At 42.1% G+C, this 19,142-nt stretch overlaps 1 protein-coding gene across 1 annotated transcript in view; it reads right to left on the bottom strand.

Annotated features, from left to right (window-relative positions):
* Window positions 1-835: 835 nt before the first annotated feature.
* TMEM130 (transmembrane protein 130) overlaps window positions 836-19,142 on the bottom strand; it is a 41,898-nt gene continuing 23,591 nt past the window's right edge. The window contains exons 6-8 of the mRNA XM_018570642.1: window positions 15,691-15,893; window positions 12,844-12,965; window positions 836-1,099 (exon numbers count right to left, since the gene is read on the bottom strand). Of these exons, the coding sequence (XP_018426144.1) occupies window positions 920-1,099; window positions 12,844-12,965; window positions 15,691-15,893 (505 nt within the window). The 3' untranslated portion in view covers window positions 836-919. The remainder of the gene's footprint in view (window positions 1,100-12,843; window positions 12,966-15,690; window positions 15,894-19,142) is intronic.

The following is a 19,142-nucleotide window of genomic DNA, read 5'->3' as shown; positions in this document are numbered from 1 at the left end:
TAGGCGGCAGTGAGCCCCAATGTTTCTGAATTCCTGTTTCTCTGTATAATGAAGAAATAGTATTACAGGTTATTTCATCTGAAAACAAATTTCCAGAAATATAAAGGCTAAATGGCAGAATAGGAAAATGTTAGATAAAATAAAGTGTGATCCTCCAGCATTTGTACTCAGCGTATCATGTGCTAACAAATATCACTGTTGCTATAACCATATCATGTAAAGAGCCATATCACTCCTATGCTAAATACAGGGAATGCATTTAACAACTATGTTCTGCTAGTTCTAGCACCTTAAATCCAAAGCCCTTGACATGTTCATTTGATTCTAGTTTGCCAGTCCTAGTTGTCAGGGTGTCCGTTTCCTACTTCCAGTCACAACCATAACATAAAGAAAACAATTGATGGGTGTAATCTCTTTTTTGTGTCATTCACATATTTATTCAAAATGTAAAATGTTCACAATTTCACATTTTATGAGTACAGTACTGAGCTGTATGCTGAGCTTATTAAGGCAATATTTGATGTACCCATATACAGTGGAAATGATAAATAATTAAAGTACAGCTCTAGCCAAAATGTTTCCATTGCTTTAGCTAGTGTAAGGAAGGAACAACTGTCAAAATGTAATTGCTGCTTGCATCCCTGTTGGGGAGATTTCACATCTCCTCCTGCCTTGGTGACTTATGCCATAAAGGGCAGGTGGGAGTAGACGTCTCATTATTGATACTTCATCCAAGTATTATGCGTATACCTGCACATAGACATACATTATTGATACTTCATCCAAGTATTATGCGTATATCTGCACATATACATACATAGTGAGATGATTGTTCAAAATGGTCACAATTATTCCTACTGAATGACTTACTGAACCTGAGCATGAGTTCCTTTAGAAAAGCAACAGCATCAAATGAGAGTTATGTTGTGTAACTCCTAGTTGATGAAGACGGAGTGCGTAACAAAGGCTGAGTCTCTGCTTCCTCCTCAGTTTCTTCTTCTGGTCTGCAGCAAGTGCAACATGTTATTGCAGAGATTTCCCTATAGTCTGGGAGAGTTTCATACTTGTCCATGACAGGCGAGAAATCAAAATCTGCCACCTGAGTAGAAAGAAAAAGTGATTAGAACAGAATACAGACCTTTTTTTTACTGTAATTTAAACAAGCCAATTTTTACTGTACGAGAGTTTCACAAATGTTACCTTTAAATTGGCATATCATAAAGGATAGGTGCACTTTTGAAAAAAATCTCCAGTCCATCATTCCTCCCTGTTTTCATCAAAATGTGAAATATACTGTTAGAAAGGTTGAGCACACAGTGGGGCCTGGACATCTGTGCATTCACATGTTACAGCATGTGACGCACTGCATGAACTCATGGATGCCCGCACATGCTGATGTGCATGCTCATGCACATGTGCATTTGTGTGAATGAGCGTGCACAACCAGCACTAGCAACCCTATTTAAAGCACAGCACAACTGAGGAGAGTTGCTAAGTGGTGGTCAGCACTTGTGACCCATGACCTGACCTGCATTTTGCTAGCCTGGGTTTGACACTGGTTGCCTCCTGACACTGCTGTATCAGATCTTGCTGACCGTGGCTCGCATTCTAACTTCAACTCCTGTCTTGTTACCTCTGTTGCCTGTCTTATTAAGTTGACCTTGCTCCTGCTTCTGAATTGTTACCTCTGTTGCCCGGCTTCTACTGAAAATGCTTGTCTTGGCATTGATTCTCCTACTTGCACTAACAAGTTCCTGTTGCCTGATCTTCATACCAGCTTCTTGTGCAGACCTGTTCTGAGCATCTCCAAGACTTCTGAACTTCTGCTGCGTCTGGACTCACTACAGGCACCAATGCCACTCCTGCTATAGCAGGCAGGAATCAGTTTACAGGTTATGCTGCCATGGATGTAGTACTCACATCCATGCAAGGAAAAGGCTTAAAAGTACCTGTACTGAGAGAATATGGAGGTCTCCATAGCTGATCTCCCTTTCTGTTATTGCTAGCTGCCTGGCTGCCATACTGATCCAGTACTTTCAGAGAACCAAACCTAGAACCAGCAAGCAGGTCTGATATTTTGACTTAATTCTGACTTTAATGGAAGCTAGACACAGCAATACAACTAGTATTCAAAGAATGTCAGTAATGTCAGCCTCTGCATTTCTCTCAACAAAGTTTCCTTTATGTCATTTTCACCTTTCCGGACCTTTTTACCCTTTATTAGCGTAATGTTATAATGAGTTATAATCAATGAGAGGTCATACGATCCATTCCTTTCTTTGTCTCCCTGTAAAGCAGATTGGCTGATAATAAGTTGTGCAAGTGGATATAAAACTGTGGTTCATCTGCTATTTGTTCATTAACTTTTCGCTAACAAAATCATAATTGACAGCTCCCCCTGCAGTCACTGGTGCATGACATGTGTTAGAATGACAGCAATGACAATGCTTAAAATATAGCCTGACTGAGTCACAGTGTTGGGACTCCTACTCTGTTGGGAAGCTGCTGCAGATATGACTCTTATCAGTCAGATGGTGCTGGGCACATGGCTGAGCCCTTTTTGTTTTATTGGAAAACAAAAGGAACACAGAATCAGGAAATTACATCATAACAATGTAGTTCCACTAGGAAGAACATTACCTTATGTAAGAATGCCACCACCTAGTGGCAGAACTACTAATCACAGTATAGTATATGAGAATGGTTGTTGCACCTATGTCTGTATAGACAGCATGCTATACCCCTATTCAACTACTTCTCCTTTAAGTTCCATCTTCTTTTGGAATTCTTCAAACTGGCTTTGGTAGTGGTTGCAATGTATAAAAATACTCCTTCTCTTGAATGAACGAAGGTGGCGTACGGGTAGTACGCGGCCCCCCACATATGTCTACACTTCTTTCTGTTACATCTAGAATATTAGAAGTTCACTAATTCTACTAGATTAATGATCTTAGAAATGTTTACTGGTAACTTTGTGTTAAACCGTTGTGTGCTGCTCCCACAGGAGCAGTGCCTATGTAGCAAAAGTGTCGAGGAAACTAAATATCCATGTCTTGCCATCACACGTGAACCTCTGTCACTGATATGTTGGACTGATGTTTTGTATTGTAAAACAAAAATAAAATAAAAAATTATTGATTGAAAAAAATTACTCCTTCTGCTTATCTGAACTGTTCATTGTTGGACAGATCTTCTTTTAACTTTCAACTAAGCAGTTTCTATTGGTATACTTACAACTTTCCATAGTAGCTTTGAGAGATGTCATCTGTTTATCTTCAGCTTTAACCCCCTTTTTATTTTCTTGATAGATAGAGAAGATAAAGATAGCTTTTGCATTTCTTCCTATAATGCTGGCTCAGGCTGTGGCGCTGTCAAAACCACTTATGACAGGCATCTAGCTGAGATTTTACATACTTTTAAAGGGTATTATGACTGAAAAATGGTTTGAGAAACGTAACTCTAATTCTATGCTACCTTAGTATAGCATGTGTTTTACCACTTGTGTATTCTGTGCCATTATCTGTTCGGAGTATTTTGCCAAATTTTATTGCTTTCCTGTGTGAGATATTGTTCAAGTTTACCTGGAACATCTTTGCAGTTTAACAGGTAGAGCAGTCATAAATGAATGTGAGAAAATACCGTATGTTTCCTGAAGTCTGAACTTTCATAAGACTATGGAGAACTGAGTGAATTAAGTCTAGAGGTTGTTGGGCTCTGTTAATCCTTTTGGAAAATATTTCCTGGTCATTGTTTCCTTAATGCAGCTGGTACGCTTCATTATTTAACTTTGTGGATCAATTTATATGATGCATATTTTGGAACATCTTGATCTTCAGCTAGCTTCTTTATAGGTTTAGGATTCCTGTGTCCAAAAGGACAGTGACATGTGTGAATACAGTTAATGTCTTTTTCTCTATGACATTGTAACCACTTCACTGCACTTAAGCTGATATAGTTCATCTGTGATTTTCCTTTTTGCTACTATGTGGCTACGTTTCATTAAAACACACCAGCTGTTTCTGCTTGATGTCATTACATTTGCATGCTTGTTGACAGTGATAGTGGGTTACTTTCAAGAGCAGAAACATATACACTGAGTGGCCAGATTATTATGACCACCCCATCAGTACTTCGTTGGGCCACGAGACGACTCCACGAGATGGCTTAGTTGGGCCGCCTCGTGACTCCACGAGATGTTGAAAGGTGATGTGAGGAATCTGACACTGCACTGTTGCCCTTCTGTTGTCTTGTACCAGTCTTGCCACTCTCCATTCTGCCCTAACATTGACTAGTCGCTGACGGCCACAATTCGCACGTTCAGACCCAGATTTTCGGCTGACAGTCCAGTCTTTAAACACTTTAACAATGAGCCCCACCTGAACATTTAACGAATTCTGCTGTTTTGCTGATACTCGCTTCATGGCTCCGAGCGCCAACAATCATCCCACGTTCAAAGGCTGTTAAATCGCATTGTTTACCCATATCTTCAGAAAAAAATCACTTCTACTGTCGTGGTAAACAACCTGCTTCCCTATTTATAATGGTCTGGCCCTCTAGCAACTTCAGCGCGAAATTATAGCTAATTATAGCTAATTTGCCTACAAACGTCAGGTGGTCATAATAAACTGGCCACTCAGTGTAGTACATTTTTGATAAGTATCTTTCTTGTGACTGTTTAGGATAGAGGGCAATGTAGATAACCTTCCTCTATTTCCTTAGACTATATACTGTCCATTAGCTGTTGTAAATCTTTCTAACTTGCTTTGGTCCAGCTGAGTGAAGAAATGTTTATCATTGACTTCAGAGTCAATGCAACAGGTAAATGACAAGGTGCCTGCTCACTATCTGAAGTATCTATTTCTTCTTTAACACTTTTGGTCTTTTGTTGTTTAAAGTTGAACCCCACGCACAAAAACTTTAATTTAAAAATGTTTCCTAATAGCCACATGACCAGTCACCCTCCACAAGAGGAGAGACCAGCAATGACTGGTCTTTATTACAGGAGGTTTGTGCACATAAACAAAGTTTCATGCTGGCACTGCACAGATCTGGAAAAAATACATAGAGCATATCAAGAGAAGTAGCATGACACACACCTTTTGCATTTAGACAATATTTACTTATCCTGGAATTTAGCTTTAACTTGTCTCATTTCGCTGATTTACTCTAGCTTTTCAAATTCTGCAGTTTGCCTTTAAGTGACCTGTCTTTTTAGCACACAATACATAATACTATAATTCGGCTGTTGGTTTTTAGGGCAGGTTCTGCCATAGGAACACTTACGAGAACGTTCCGTTTTTCATTTCTATTCATCGGTAAGTTTTTCTTGAACATATTCCAGGGTTAGCTCTTCATCTGGTGAGCATTAAGCTCTGTAACAAGTGTCTCACAGCTGTTTGAGAGATCAATGAGCAGCAGTGCTGCTATATGAAAGCATTTTCATTCTTCTCCTATAGCTTGCAGATGTTCCACCTTTCCTAAGGTCCATCTGATATAGTCCTGTATGTGCTGGCCTTTCATAGCTTAGTCTGTTTCAGCTTTCTAAATAGGTACAGTTTATTACAAATATTTGCTTTCTCCTGTATTTTCTGTAGCTCTTTCATTTATTATTTATTTATTACCGGTATTTTATATAACGCCGACAATTTAACACAGCGCTTTACATAGTGCACATGCACATCAGTCCCTGTCCTCAAGGAGCTTACAATCTAAGGTCCCTATCTCACATGCATACATACGGGGCTGATTTAGACAGGAGTCAATTAACCTTCCAGCATGTCTTTCATTTGCAGTTTTACACTTGCATATGTGGACAGTTTGATCATCATCTATGCTCAAACATATAGTACTTTGAGCTTTACGATCTTCATCTGTAGATGGGTTTGGTCTGTGTTCATTTACTCACATGTAAACTGTCTTATCAGCAGCATCATTTACAATTTCCAGGACTGGTAGTTTGTCCGATTAGTGACTGAACATTTTGATGAAGTGTTAGCAGTCATAATATATAATTTTTCTGGTTTGCTGTAACTATGAGCTGTATCTGCAACAGTATTTGGTGCTTTAGCTGTAGTTAGTCCCATAGTTGGAAAACGGCTGCACATATGGCTCTAACAAGTCAGATGGTGATAGACGCACAGCTGAGCTGCTGGACGTTTGGGTAATTCATGGTGCCTGCAACAGTGAATTGTAGAAGCCGGCAGTCCTGTGTGGTAGGAGTAGATGCTTTGCAGTGCCTGGTATACAGCCTCAGTGTACAGTATACAGCTACAGTGTAAACATAATGTTCCCATTGGCTACTAAACTCTAAGTAACCACTTCAGACCTTAATAGTTATCCCTTTATTTTAACAGTCTGGATAGCTTGGGGACCCAGTCTCAATGTGTCTAGGACTGATAAAGTCATAATTAACTGCATCAAAAAACAGGACCCCTCTGCTGTACAAACCAATAAAATAAATATGAATTTAAACCTGACACACTGCTGAAATCTTTGTTGGATCATTTGAAACACAGAACAAGGTTGTCTTGCACCCCTGATGGAGATGTTCAAGTATCCAAGGTTCTCATAGATAGCAGAGGGTAGTCAGGTATCTAAACATGCAAACTCTGACGTCCTAGGCGTCTGCATGGTATGCATATGGAGGTAGGGAGGGGAGCATTGACAGACATTGCTGGTACTGTTTTGGCTTGGCAGATAAAGCAGATGCTTTTAAAAAATAGGCTGACCCAGGTGGTGTTGAATCACATGCTGGTACCCAAAGATATGTAAATGGGGAAAATTTCAATTTGAATTGCCTCCAAAAGTTCCCGGGGAGAAAACACCTATGCTACAGCCCACCTAAAACGTCCCCTCCATCAATGCAGGATGAAAGCTAGAAATACACAATCTTCTCTGCACCAATACTGCTCATCAGTTCAAAAGTTTGGATCTGCCTGTACTCATTATAGAACAAAAGGTTCAAGCACACAGCTGGGAGTTTTGTTATTTTAGCAGAATCTGACACATTGCTTCTCTCCATTCGACGCCTTCACAGATATTAACAACCCGTCTCCATACTGGCAGCAGACGCGCAGTGGCAGAAAATGAAAGGTTCACTTGTGTATTTTTCCACACAATGCTAGGATCAACTTTATGAATGTTAGTGTACAGCATATGGTAGAATTATACTGAGATATGTTTTAAATCCACATAAATTGTAGCTATTAGAACAGTACTATGCATCATACTTTTATACTGAAAAAAGTTCAGATGACTTTCACTCTTTTTTGCAGTATTCCTGTTGATCATGCATGTGCACATCCCATTTTACAATTCACACTTTCACTGTGAAGTATTCACTGTTCACTTCACCACTTTTTTTTTTAAATCCAAGGTGTCTAAAAGCAAAAAAAGTGAATCGTGAAATCACACCACCACACAAAAGCTTGCACAAGGGTCCTGTGGTCCTCCTTCAAAGAGGAAGGTCCTCATGGAGCGCAAGGCTCATGACAGGGGCAAGGCACCAAGTTCACATAGGCCAAAACCATATGGACCGCGATCCTTAGGAACCAAGGCGAAGCCAGTCCACCAAGTACTTGGTGAGGGCTCTCCTGAAGAGGGACCCCCATAGGGAGAGGCAAAAGATCTGAAGGCCACAGAGCCTCCCCCCAAATGTCAAGGTGGCCCCCCGCCAGGGGGCACTGCACTGCAGGCTCTCTGCCTTCATTGATCATGGCCAAACCAGACAGACCCATTCAAATCAGGAGGCACTGGGGCATCAGAGCTTCAGTGGGAATTTTGAATTATGGAATGTCCACGGTCGAATAAACCGCAAACATCCCATAAAGTTCGTTGTTCGACGAGTGCTCGAATTGCCGATGTTCGATTCGAACTCATGTTCGAATCGAACACTCGGCCCATCACTAGCAGAGACAAGATATGACTCCTAAGGTCCATGAGCTGCTGTAGTGGAGTTACTATTTTGTCATATTTGAAATGTTGGCCAATGCTTCATGAACATGTCAAATTTAGGGTGAGCAAAACAGTGCTCTTCCAACCAGGGCCATATTAACCATTAGGCCCAGTAAGTCAGTGCCAATAGGCAGTGGAGAGAAATAGGCTATTTTTTCCGCATACTTATCAGTGACACATTGCTTTCCCATCATCAGGTAAAAGAAAGTTATTTCCTGTATGCTTATTTACACATTTTTAAAATATTCTAAGCCAGGTTAGAACCAGTAACGCAAGAAAATGTTTTTTGTTGTAGCAGTATTACGGTCACATGGGTTTTGCGTTGAGCACAAAATATTGTGTGTTTACATTCTTCAATGACAGAGGTCATTGGGAATGGGAGGTTGTAGTTCTGCTTGGGGGGTTGAAGAAAAATGAGTAATATTTTCCTTAGTCCACACTTTAGTAGGCTCCCTCCATCTGTAAGACAGGTAGTGCAAAACCTCCGCTCTAGGGCACTCCCTGCACCCCTGCCTCTTCCACATGCAATGCATAGCTAAAAGCCTGATTTTTTTTTCTCTCATTGCAGTTTGGCTATTGCAGGGGTTGGATATTTGAGGAAATCTTGTAGTTTCCCAGAATGCCTACAAAGTTTGTTTGGATACTGAACCTGTCAGTATTCACCTAGAGCCTGGAGTCTTTAGTTTATAAATGCATGAATCCTGTGCCAAGGTCAACTAGCATATGTACACTGCTCGTGTTTGCACACCAATGGTCCATTAGAGGTCCACAACTGTCCTACGCCTGCCTTTGACTGCCCACTGTATTTTATGCTGAACTGAAATAATCACCTTTGGAGCAAGAACCCACTTGTTGAGGTGATTCGATAGTCGTGCATACGAGAAACATGAAAAATACCACTGGTTGACTATCCTATTCATGATGCCTGGTTATCACTCTGAACTAAACCCAGAACAAGATGCAGAAAATGACTTTTCTTTGACCTTTCTGTTCTAAACACTTGTTTTAGTTTAGAAAGCCGGTGGGTTAAAATAACAGGCAACCAGAACCTTCAAAAGCAAGTCAGAAACTGCAGCTACCATTTTTGTCTCAAAACAGGCTTCATTTAGGTCCTCAGCTCATAATAAATTAGCAAAACAAGCAAAAATAAGGCATTCTGCCTATTAAAATTCACACCATGGTATGTCAGAATGGTCTGCAGAAAGTCTTGAAGCCTAGTATGGCTTGCTCAACACATGGTTTCTTTCTACATATTACAATAATCTTTTTCACCAATAAAGATGTTTGATTTAATCCCTCTTTATTTGTCAGGTTTGCATTTTTTTACACAAACAAAAGACCCCATTCTAGTATCAAGAGTACAGATGATACCACATTCCCTCGGCTTGCCTTTCATCTGTCGTTTTCTTTGTAGTGTTTTGATCCATCACCAACCTACGTCATTCCAATTTGTTTTCATACCTGCAGCTTTCTCTGCGTACATACAAGTCTGTTCTTCTAATAAGGTTCAGATTCTGTCATGGCTGTCTTTTCTGAACATCACACCATGAGTGTAAATTGCTTTCTGCTACTGTGAACAGTCATCCACATTCATCTCCCTGCAACACCAGCCTCAGAGCGGTGTTGTATTGTACCTCCGCGTTTAGCTGCAGCCAAAAAATATCAGGACACATCATTTGTAATTAGCAGCTAAGGCAGGATATTCTTAATGCGCAGCAACACATCCCAAAAAGCCAATAGGGCACTTCTGGTCAGCCGAACAAAAGATGGAGAAAACAGCTAGAATTCAAATGATACATCACACCTTTAATTACCTTCAATTGGTTTGTAAGATCAGCCTTTTGTAGCCAATTTAATGTTATTCCTGCTATTCATTGGTTTTTCTATGTGTTGACTCATGCCAATGCAAGGAAATATGTTGGGTGGACAATTCACAAGCAACTGTGACTCATTTCCGCAAAGTCAAAGGAGCCAAGGTAATAGATTCTTATCACAGCACTATACAGCAACAATGGCTGCGTGCCATTTACTTCAATGCTAGTCCGTGTACCCATTGCACTCCTTACCGCTAAATCCTTGATAAATAGGTTGGGTGAATCGGTAGTCGACGGATGGCTACCCTCTGAGCCGAGTATAAAAAGTTATGGAAACCGGCACTCCAAAGTAGAATAACGTCTTTTATTGACGTGTCATGCAACAATACACTTATTGCAACGTTTCGGGGTCACACAGGATCCCCTTCATCAGGCAGAACAAGTGAAAATTACAAACAGATATGGACAAGTATTTATACACATCCTTGTATGTGAGGAGACCAATACATAGTTACATAGTTACATAGTATTTGAGGTTGAATAAAGACATATGTCCATCAAGTCCAACCTATTGTGTGTGTGTGTGTGTGTGTGTGTGTATGGGTCCCTGTGTCATCTCGTTATTAGGAGTACTTGTACCCCTGTATATTACCGCTTCTCAGGAAATCGTCCAAATGCTTCTTGAATGAGTCCACACTATTAGCTGAAATCACTGCTTGTGGCAGTGAGTTCCAAACCCTAACCGCGCGAACTGAGAAGAACCCCCTTCGCCCCTTGTGTTTGAATTTTTTTTCTACCAGTTTCAGGTGGTGGCCTCTAGTCTTTGTTACGGAATTAATCTTGAAGAGTTTGTTGCTAATGTCGCTATGACTATGGAACATTTTGTACATGAAAATCATGTCCCCCCTTAATCTCCTTACTTCCAGCGTGAACATACCACTGCCCAAAAGTGATCCTATGACGTCATTTCACGCCACAATTCAAAATACAGTGTTACTGTATGCATAGAAAGGTTGCTCAAAACATAGTTCGTGAGTTGTGTCATGTCAATGCTGCTAAGTCTGGGTGGTGCCGTGTCTATGGAGAGAAGAATTGAACCGTGCTGCTGCTAGGGCTGTGTGTCTGTGTAACGGCTGCAGGGCTGCTGTTACAGGGACACAGGACGGAATCAGGGGGCGTGGCCAGCCGGAGAGCAAGTGCTCATCACACTCAGGCAGCACCCCTAGGTTGCCTTTGGGTATGTGCCCTGTAGTGATAGGCCGGCACCGATCGTGTCATCCGTTGTCATGGCAGCGGCGGGACGCTGCTGTCACGGCCGCTGCCGGGGGTATCCTCTCGCCCTGTGTGTAGGGGAATGATCGGCGCTCATGGGGATGTGTCATTAGTGCGGCGGGACGCTGCTGTAACAGCTGCCATTATCCACTTTCTATGTGCAGTGCGGCTCGCGACAGGAGCTAAGGCACTGGGAAAGTCTATGGCATACGACTGTGGGCAAAGCTAGGGATGGCCGGTGCACATAGGTGGCATGTGAGTACATGGACGCAGTCCAGCAGCTCAACTCCATTTAGGGGCCAATGTCACAGGGATATGTCAACAGACGCCAACACTTCTCCTGATCGGAGCCATAATAAAATACAAAATAATAAAATAAAAGAGCAGGGGCATCTTCATTTTCAGGACAGCGCATGACACATGCATGGAACGCTATAAGAGATAAACATGCAGTAAAGAGCATCATATTCAGGGCAGCGCATGACACATGCAAGATAAACTTATAAGCACTAAGTGTGCATCACATGATACATGCATGGTGAACTGTGAGCAGTAAATATGTAATAAAGAGCATCATTTTCTTCATGACAGTGCGTGACACATGCATGGTAAATGTGCATTCAAGAGCATCATCATATTTAAGGCAGCGCCTGACATATGCATGGTAAACTATAAGCAATAAATAAGCAATACAGAGCATCATTATCTTCACGACAGCGCGTGACCCATGTTAATTTTAAGCAATAGATATGCAAAGCATGACACATGCATGGTAAACTTATATGCAATAAGTGTGCATTCAAGAGCATCATCTGACACATATGTGATCCCATGGGACGGGGCACCTGGGCACGTATGTGGTGCATCATAAGAAGCGGAGTATCATATCAGCGGGGAAATAGGTCGGATCAAAGGAAAAAAAGGAAAAAAGATAAAACACCATTGTAATCGTGAGTGCTAAGTCCTCTGATCCTAGCTGTGGCGTTAGGGCCACCCAAGGGGGAGAGGACGAAAAAGGTTTAGAGAAAAACATATTCAACCGTATGGTGCGCAATGCCCTGATAAAACTGCGTTAGCGGTCTGGTAAGAAGCACGTCAGCATGAGGTTCGTGTTGAGGCCGCTGGGAATGGTGGTGTCCAATGTGTGGATCCAGTAGGCTTCTCGTTGGAGAAGATACCTATCATGGTTCCCACCCCTATGTGGTGTTGCCACATGTTCTATGACCATCCCAAGTAGCTCGTGGGTCTGGTGTCGAAGATTGGCGAAATGAACCGCCACCGGTTTGTTCAGATCCGGTTTGTTCAGATGTGGCAGTGCCATTCACGTCATCCGCTGCACCAGAACGCATGGTAATACATTGCCCTGCGTTCAAGTGTGGTGCAATCACTGGGGGGGGGGCATGCAAAACTTTGCTATGGGGCCCTGTGATTTCTAGTTACGCCCCTGATGGCAGCCCTAGTGTCTGGCTTTCTATGACTGCTCCTTTCCCATGCCATATCTCTTTACACCAATTACCAGGTTTGGGAGGACCAATAGCATAAAGTGGGCCCTTCTTCAGCTGCTGACCCACATGTTCACCCAGTTAAGGAGGCATGCTAAACTAAAGCCCCCTCTATCACAACAGCCCTGGTGCTTGCCAATATTAGAAGTTCTTTTTAAAGCATACCTTTTGACAATGGTATTTTGGAGGTATTTTTTTGAAAGCGAGAGTGTGTATGTCCAACACATACAAACAAGCGGATAGTCCTAGCACAAGGCAAGTTAAGTGGATTGGTGTGTGCTGCACTCTAATCAATGACTTACCTCCACCAAGGTCTTTGGCTGTGTGTTGTGGCTTGTAGCTTTGAATAGGGTGTAGAAGATGTAACCAACAGCAACAGCAAATAATGCACAGCAAGGAAGGACAAACCAAAGTGGGTGCACACCTGTGTGAGTGCATAAAAAGAGACTGCTATCATATATATGAGCAAAGTACTGTGCCCTGACAGAATATGCTACCATGAAGGTAAAGACCCAACACAACCAGACCATTATAGCATAATCAGGGGCATAGTGTCTTCTCCCCATTCCCCAATGACATTTTGCAAATTTGACATAAACTACAGACAACAAACATTGTAACATGACATGCCGGTGCAGGCTTTATATATGTTAGTGGTCTTTGAGTTTATTGGATAGTTCTCTATGATGTGCAGCACAACACAGTTGGATGCTAACTCGCATATTGCTGAGTAGTGCTGATGGTACACACAAGAGATGAAAGTTACTGAGCAATGGAACAACATTTTTACTGTATACTATCAATTATTTGCTAATTTTACTGATTAGATTTTTTTTTTTGCGTAAAAGTGAATTCACAAAGATTGCTGCTATTGAAATACAGAAGTGCCCACTTAGGAAGCAGGAAAGGGAGCTTTGGAGGTGCTGGTAAAAAAATTATTAATAATAAATTAATTCTTTCAGTGGCTTTTTTATTAAAAAAATATGGGAAAAAAAACTTATGGCTAAGAAAATGACCCATATACTGCAGCTTACCAGTCTTTAGATGTGGTGGCTGCATTAGTTTTTTTTTTTCCTTACTTTCACCTGGTGAGCCATTAACACACCTCCTGTCCTAGGGTGGTAACACTGACTCACTGCACTGTATCTATGGAGGAGCAGTATTGTCAACTTAGTCTGCTCCCCTGATTCAGGGTACAAACACTCCTCTCCTCATCTTAATTACATAAGGAGGTGGTGTTTTGTAGATTGCAGAAGCTAGCTGGGAAAGCTGATAACAATGTTTGAGATTTCAGTTCAGTGCACAGGAAGTTAAAAGGACACTGGATTTCTGACAAGATCGACAGGTAATTTTCTGTACTTGCCTAAAATGTGTTTAGTCTGAAAATAAAGAAAAAACAATTGCTGCCACTACATCTAAGGATTGGTAAACTGCAATATTATTATATTTTTGTTCTTGGATTTAGATATACTTTAAGAAAAAAATCTTCTCATGTAATATACAGAAAGTCAGTAGAAAAACAATCTATCCATGATTTTTCTGCATCAGGCCCTGCCTATTAAAAAAATGAACTGCTGAAGGAAAGAAAAGGATCTGTGCCACTGACTATGGTGGCTATAGCTGAGGATGAGACAAGACATGCTTTGGTGGCTACAGTGGTTCTCTCCTCAGTGCTGCTCTCCAGTGCTGCTTTTAGTAAATTTGTCCTTTAAAGCTTTCATATACCCCCGTTATTATCACCCACACAACTAAATACTTGCTTTCAGACTTGGAGATCTTTACTGGATGGCACTGCTTGGCACCACACAGCCTTTGTAGAAAAAAAAGTCCCGTCCACGCCCTGCACATGTTGCTTGCTCGATCAATTCATAAGGATGCTGGGTGCCCACAGCCGTCCCAGTCATCCAGAGGAGTAAGGACTAGCCATAGGAATTAATGAGATACAGCATGCATGTGTTGGGACCTTTTTCTTGCAAAGGCTGTGTAGGGCTGGGGAGGGCCACACAGTGAAGATATCTGTACCAGTATTTAGTATTTAAAGGAGAACTATGAAGTGAGTGATTTTCACTCAACCTCATAGTGCAAGCCGACGTGTGACAATGAAACTGTCACATGTCGGCTCAATAGATCGGGAAGTGAGGGAACACATACCATCGCTCGCCCACTTCTCGATCCTGTCCCTGCAGAGAGCCGTGACTGCCAGTCACCGCTCCCTGCAGGGATCCGCCCCCTCCTCGCTTCGATCCTGCAGCGCTGACTGGAGGAACAAACGGGGGAGGGGGCGGGTAAAGCTGGCTCGGCCTCTAGATAGGCAGAGCCAGCTGTTAATCACGCAGCTGGGTGGATCTCTACAGTAATGTCGCGATCCGTCCCAGCTGCGGTGGTCTCAGAATACCGCGAGCTGTAGTTTGCGATATAATGAACTTTGGGTCACGGGAGGACGCTAGTTTATGTCCTCCCGTGACCCTGAGGAGAACTATGGGGAAGAACAAACCCATAGTTCTCCTTTAGGTCTTTAGCTATATGGATGACACTGAGGTCCTGGGGAAAACCTTTAAAAGACAACTTCACTATAAGTTATCCATTAAGTAGGACTCCAGGCTAACAGCTAAATACACTGCTGAAATCCACAATGTAAAGCCTTTGTGGCTTTGCATTGTGGCGGAGGTGGGTCTAGCCACCGGGCTATGTGTTCATCTGCCGGTGCAAGATTCCACAGCCAGATGTAAACAGAGTACCGGCACTTGATATCGGTGGAAAGGTGGCCCATAATCAGTATCGGTATTGGTTCTCAAAAAACGATATCAGTTGACCCCTACGACACATGTACTGCAGATACTGAATTTATTAAACTGCTGACATATATACAATAATCCAATACTTGTGCTGGTGATATATAATTTATGGTGACACTGTTTTCAGCATTTTTTTATTTTCCATAGGATTTACACTGTACGGCAAGGAGCAATATGCAAAGTGAAATAACCTCTAGCTGCTAATCTAATTTCACCTTTCCTGATTGCAGCTAACTGAACTCTCATCATTGCTTTTGCATGTGTCTATTGATGAAGCCTATAGGTACTTCAGCATTTTTTTAATGTTGCAAAATCTGTCTCAGTAATAATAAATCTCATTAACTCATGGCTTACCTGTGGAATTTACAGTGATGATGTTATGAGTTAGCAGCATACTGATTTCATTCTGGGCTTTTACACTCAAGCAGTAACGCCCCGCTGATTTGAATATATGTTTTATATTATAGGTGGTGCCATTTATCACCACTGGGTGACAGTCTTCTCCATCCAAAGACACGCAGTCAGACTTCATAAGCCAGCAAACCGCCAATGGAGGACTGAAACACAAAATGAGGTGTCATAATTAGACAAGAGAACTGAAACATAAAATAAGGTGTAATAACTACAAAAAAAAGCCATAAGAGTGCATTCCAGAGCGCTCGGCCTCCCCGCGTTCAGGGGCGAGAGGGGGAGTGACAGTGCATTGAAGTCAATGGCACCGCAGCCAAGCCCCCCGCCCGCAGTGTGATCAGCGACACCTGAGATCATGGCACATAAGTGCCTGCGTTCTGGTCCAGTGCGATCTGCAAAATTGCTGTATGCACTATTTTTGCTGATCTCACTGGACCGGAAAGCAGGCACTAATGTGCCATGTGTTTGGGTGTCGGAGATCGCACTGCGGGTCCCGCCCCTGAACGCAGCTGGCTGAACGCTCTGGAACGCACTATTTGTGGTGTGAACCGGCCCTAAAACTTGACATCACTGACCTTCTTAGCTGCATGTACTGTGAAGTAATTCATCCTCAAAGATCATAGGTGTTTTTTAAAAAGGCTGGCAGGCTGTGAAGTCCCTGTTGCCATGGGAAATAAGGGGAGAAGTGCTGGGAATTCAGTGCTTCTGTTGTGAATATTGAAGATTCATTTCTCTACAATGTTTATAGCTACAAAGGTCCGTGATGGCTTGTTTTAAATTGTTTTTACTGCTTGCTCAGAATTTGTAAATCCTTTAATGAGCACAGTCTGGGTGCAGGTGCACTTTAAGGAAAAGTGTGTCCCAAAATAGAAATGAAACCTGGTACTTAAGTAATATAGAGGCTGCCATGGCTGGCCTCTTTCTGAAAATTCTAGTTGTCTGGCTGTCTTCGGCAACAATATTTCCTGAGCCACTGACCCTGAACAAATGTGCAGCAATTTAAAGAAGAGCTCCAGCTTTTAGAAAAATAAAAAAGAGCTACCCCCCCTCCCCCCCTGCAAAGGTTAACTGCTTGTTTAGGTCTAGGAGCAAAACTAATGAAGATATACTCATCTGATGCTCAGTCCTGTGGTAGTAACCGCTCACCTATCTTCCCCTCTGCTCTGGCTGTGGTTTGTTTCTCGGCGTCTTCACGCCTATTAGACCTGTATAGACATGATGACGTTACGGGTCCTTAGACCGCCAGAGATCGGGGGAGAAGAGGCTGCAGGGACCAGTGTAGCAGCCAGATGGGACCAAGTATCGAGTGAGTATATCTTCTTTATTTTCGCTCCTATACTTAAACAAGCAGTTAATCCTTGCAGTGCACGGGTAGCCCCATTGCAAGGGTTAATTTTTTTAAAAAATCTGGAGTTCTCCTTTAAGTATGAACTCCTTATCCTTTATTCTTGTTCCAGGTCAGTTACTCAGAATACAGTAAAATCAGAGGGTCAGCACAACCAGCAAGTAACATGGAATCTCCTAATAGGAACAGCAATGGCAGGACTGTAATTCTCTGATGACAGGTTTTGTTTCAGAAGGAATTCTAGTTGTTCATATATACCTGACATTAGAGTCAAAGAACCTTGGAAAATGAGAAGCTGAGAATAGATATATCAGTGGCGATTCTCTTATGTCACTGCATATAGTATAAAACACTGTGACATGATTAGCTTGGACTATAGCTCCAGTCATATATGAATTTGGAGAAATCTTGAAATTAGCCCCTGAGTGCATTATTACTGCACATTCCTACACGGCTTTAAATACACACAAAGTTAGACTGGCATTTACAAAACCGCACTTATCGGGCTTTTAGAGAAAGAAATTTAGAAGTTATTTGGAAATTATGTTATACAAGGTTGGTATAAAAGTCTATCTTCACAAAACTCTACCCCATCCAAAATGATTGATCTCACCACCTATCGTTCTGGTCCAGTGCGATCTGCAAAATTGCTGTATGCACTATTTTTGCTGATCTCACTGGACCGGAAAGCAGGCACTAATGTGCCATGTGTTTGGGTGTCGGAGATCGCACTGCGGGTCCCGCCCCTGAACGCAGCTGGCTGAACGCTCTGGAACGCACTATTTGTGGTGTGAACCGGCCCTAAAACTTGACATCACTGACCTTCTTAGCTGCATGTACTGTGAAGTAATTCATCCTCAAAGATCATAGGTGTTTTTTAAAAAGGCTGGCAGGCTGTGAAGTCCCTGTTGCCATGGGAAATAAGGGGAGAAGTGCTGGGAATTCAGTGCTTCTGTTGTGAATATTGAAGATTCATTTCTCTACAATGTTTATAGCTACAAAGGTCCGTGATGGCTTGTTTTAAATTGTTTTTACTGCTTGCTCAGAATTTGTAAATCCTTTAATGAGCACAGTCTGGGTGCAGGTGCACTTTAAGGAAAAGTGTGTCCCAAAATAGAAATGAAACCTGGTACTTAAGTAATATAGAGGCTGCCATGGCTGGCCTCTTTCTGAAAATTCTAGTTGTCTGGCTGTCTTCGGCAACAATATTTCCTGAGCCACTGACCCTGAACAAATGTGCAGCAATTTAAAGAAGAGCTCCAGCTTTTAGAAAAATAAAAAAGAGCTACCCCCCCTCCCCCCCTGCAAAGGTTAACTGCTTGTTTAGGTCTAGGAGCAAAACTAATGAAGATATACTCATCTGATGCTCAGTCCTGTGGTAGTAACCGCTCACCTATCTTCCCCTCTGCTCTGGCTGTGGTTTGTTTCTCGGCGTCTTCACGCCTATTAGACCTGTATAGACATGATGACGTTACGGGTCCTTAGACCGCCAGAGATCGGGGGAGAAGAGGCTGCAGGGACCAGTGTAGCAGCCAGATGGGACCAAGTATCGAGTGAGTATATCTTCTTTATTTTCGCTCCTATACTTAAACAAGCAGTTAATCCTTGCAGTGCACGGGTAGCCCCATTGCAAGGGTTAATTTTTTTAAAAAATCTGGAGTTCTCCTTTAAGTATGAACTCCTTATCCTTTATTCTTGTTCCAGGTCAGTTACTCAGAATACAGTAAAATCAGAGGGTCAGCACAACCAGCAAGTAACATGGAATCTCCTAATAGGAACAGCAATGGCAGGACTGTAATTCTCTGATGACAGGTTTTGTTTCAGAAGGAATTCTAGTTGTTCATATATACCTGACATTAGAGTCAAAGAACCTTGGAAAATGAGAAGCTGAGAATAGATATATCAGTGGCGATTCTCTTATGTCACTGCATATAGTATAAAACACTGTGACATGATTAGCTTGGACTATAGCTCCAGTCATATATGAATTTGGAGAAATCTTGAAATTAGCCCCTGAGCGCATTATTACTGCACATTCCTACAAGGTTTT

Source organism: Nanorana parkeri, unplaced genomic scaffold, assembly GCF_000935625.1.
Source record: "Nanorana parkeri isolate BGI_ZX_2015 unplaced genomic scaffold, ASM93562v1 scaffold3, whole genome shotgun sequence".
Lineage (NCBI taxonomy): Eukaryota > Metazoa > Chordata > Amphibia > Anura > Dicroglossidae > Nanorana > Nanorana parkeri.
Note: the sequence above shows the minus strand (reverse complement) of the source record. Positions and strands in the feature narration are given on the sequence as shown.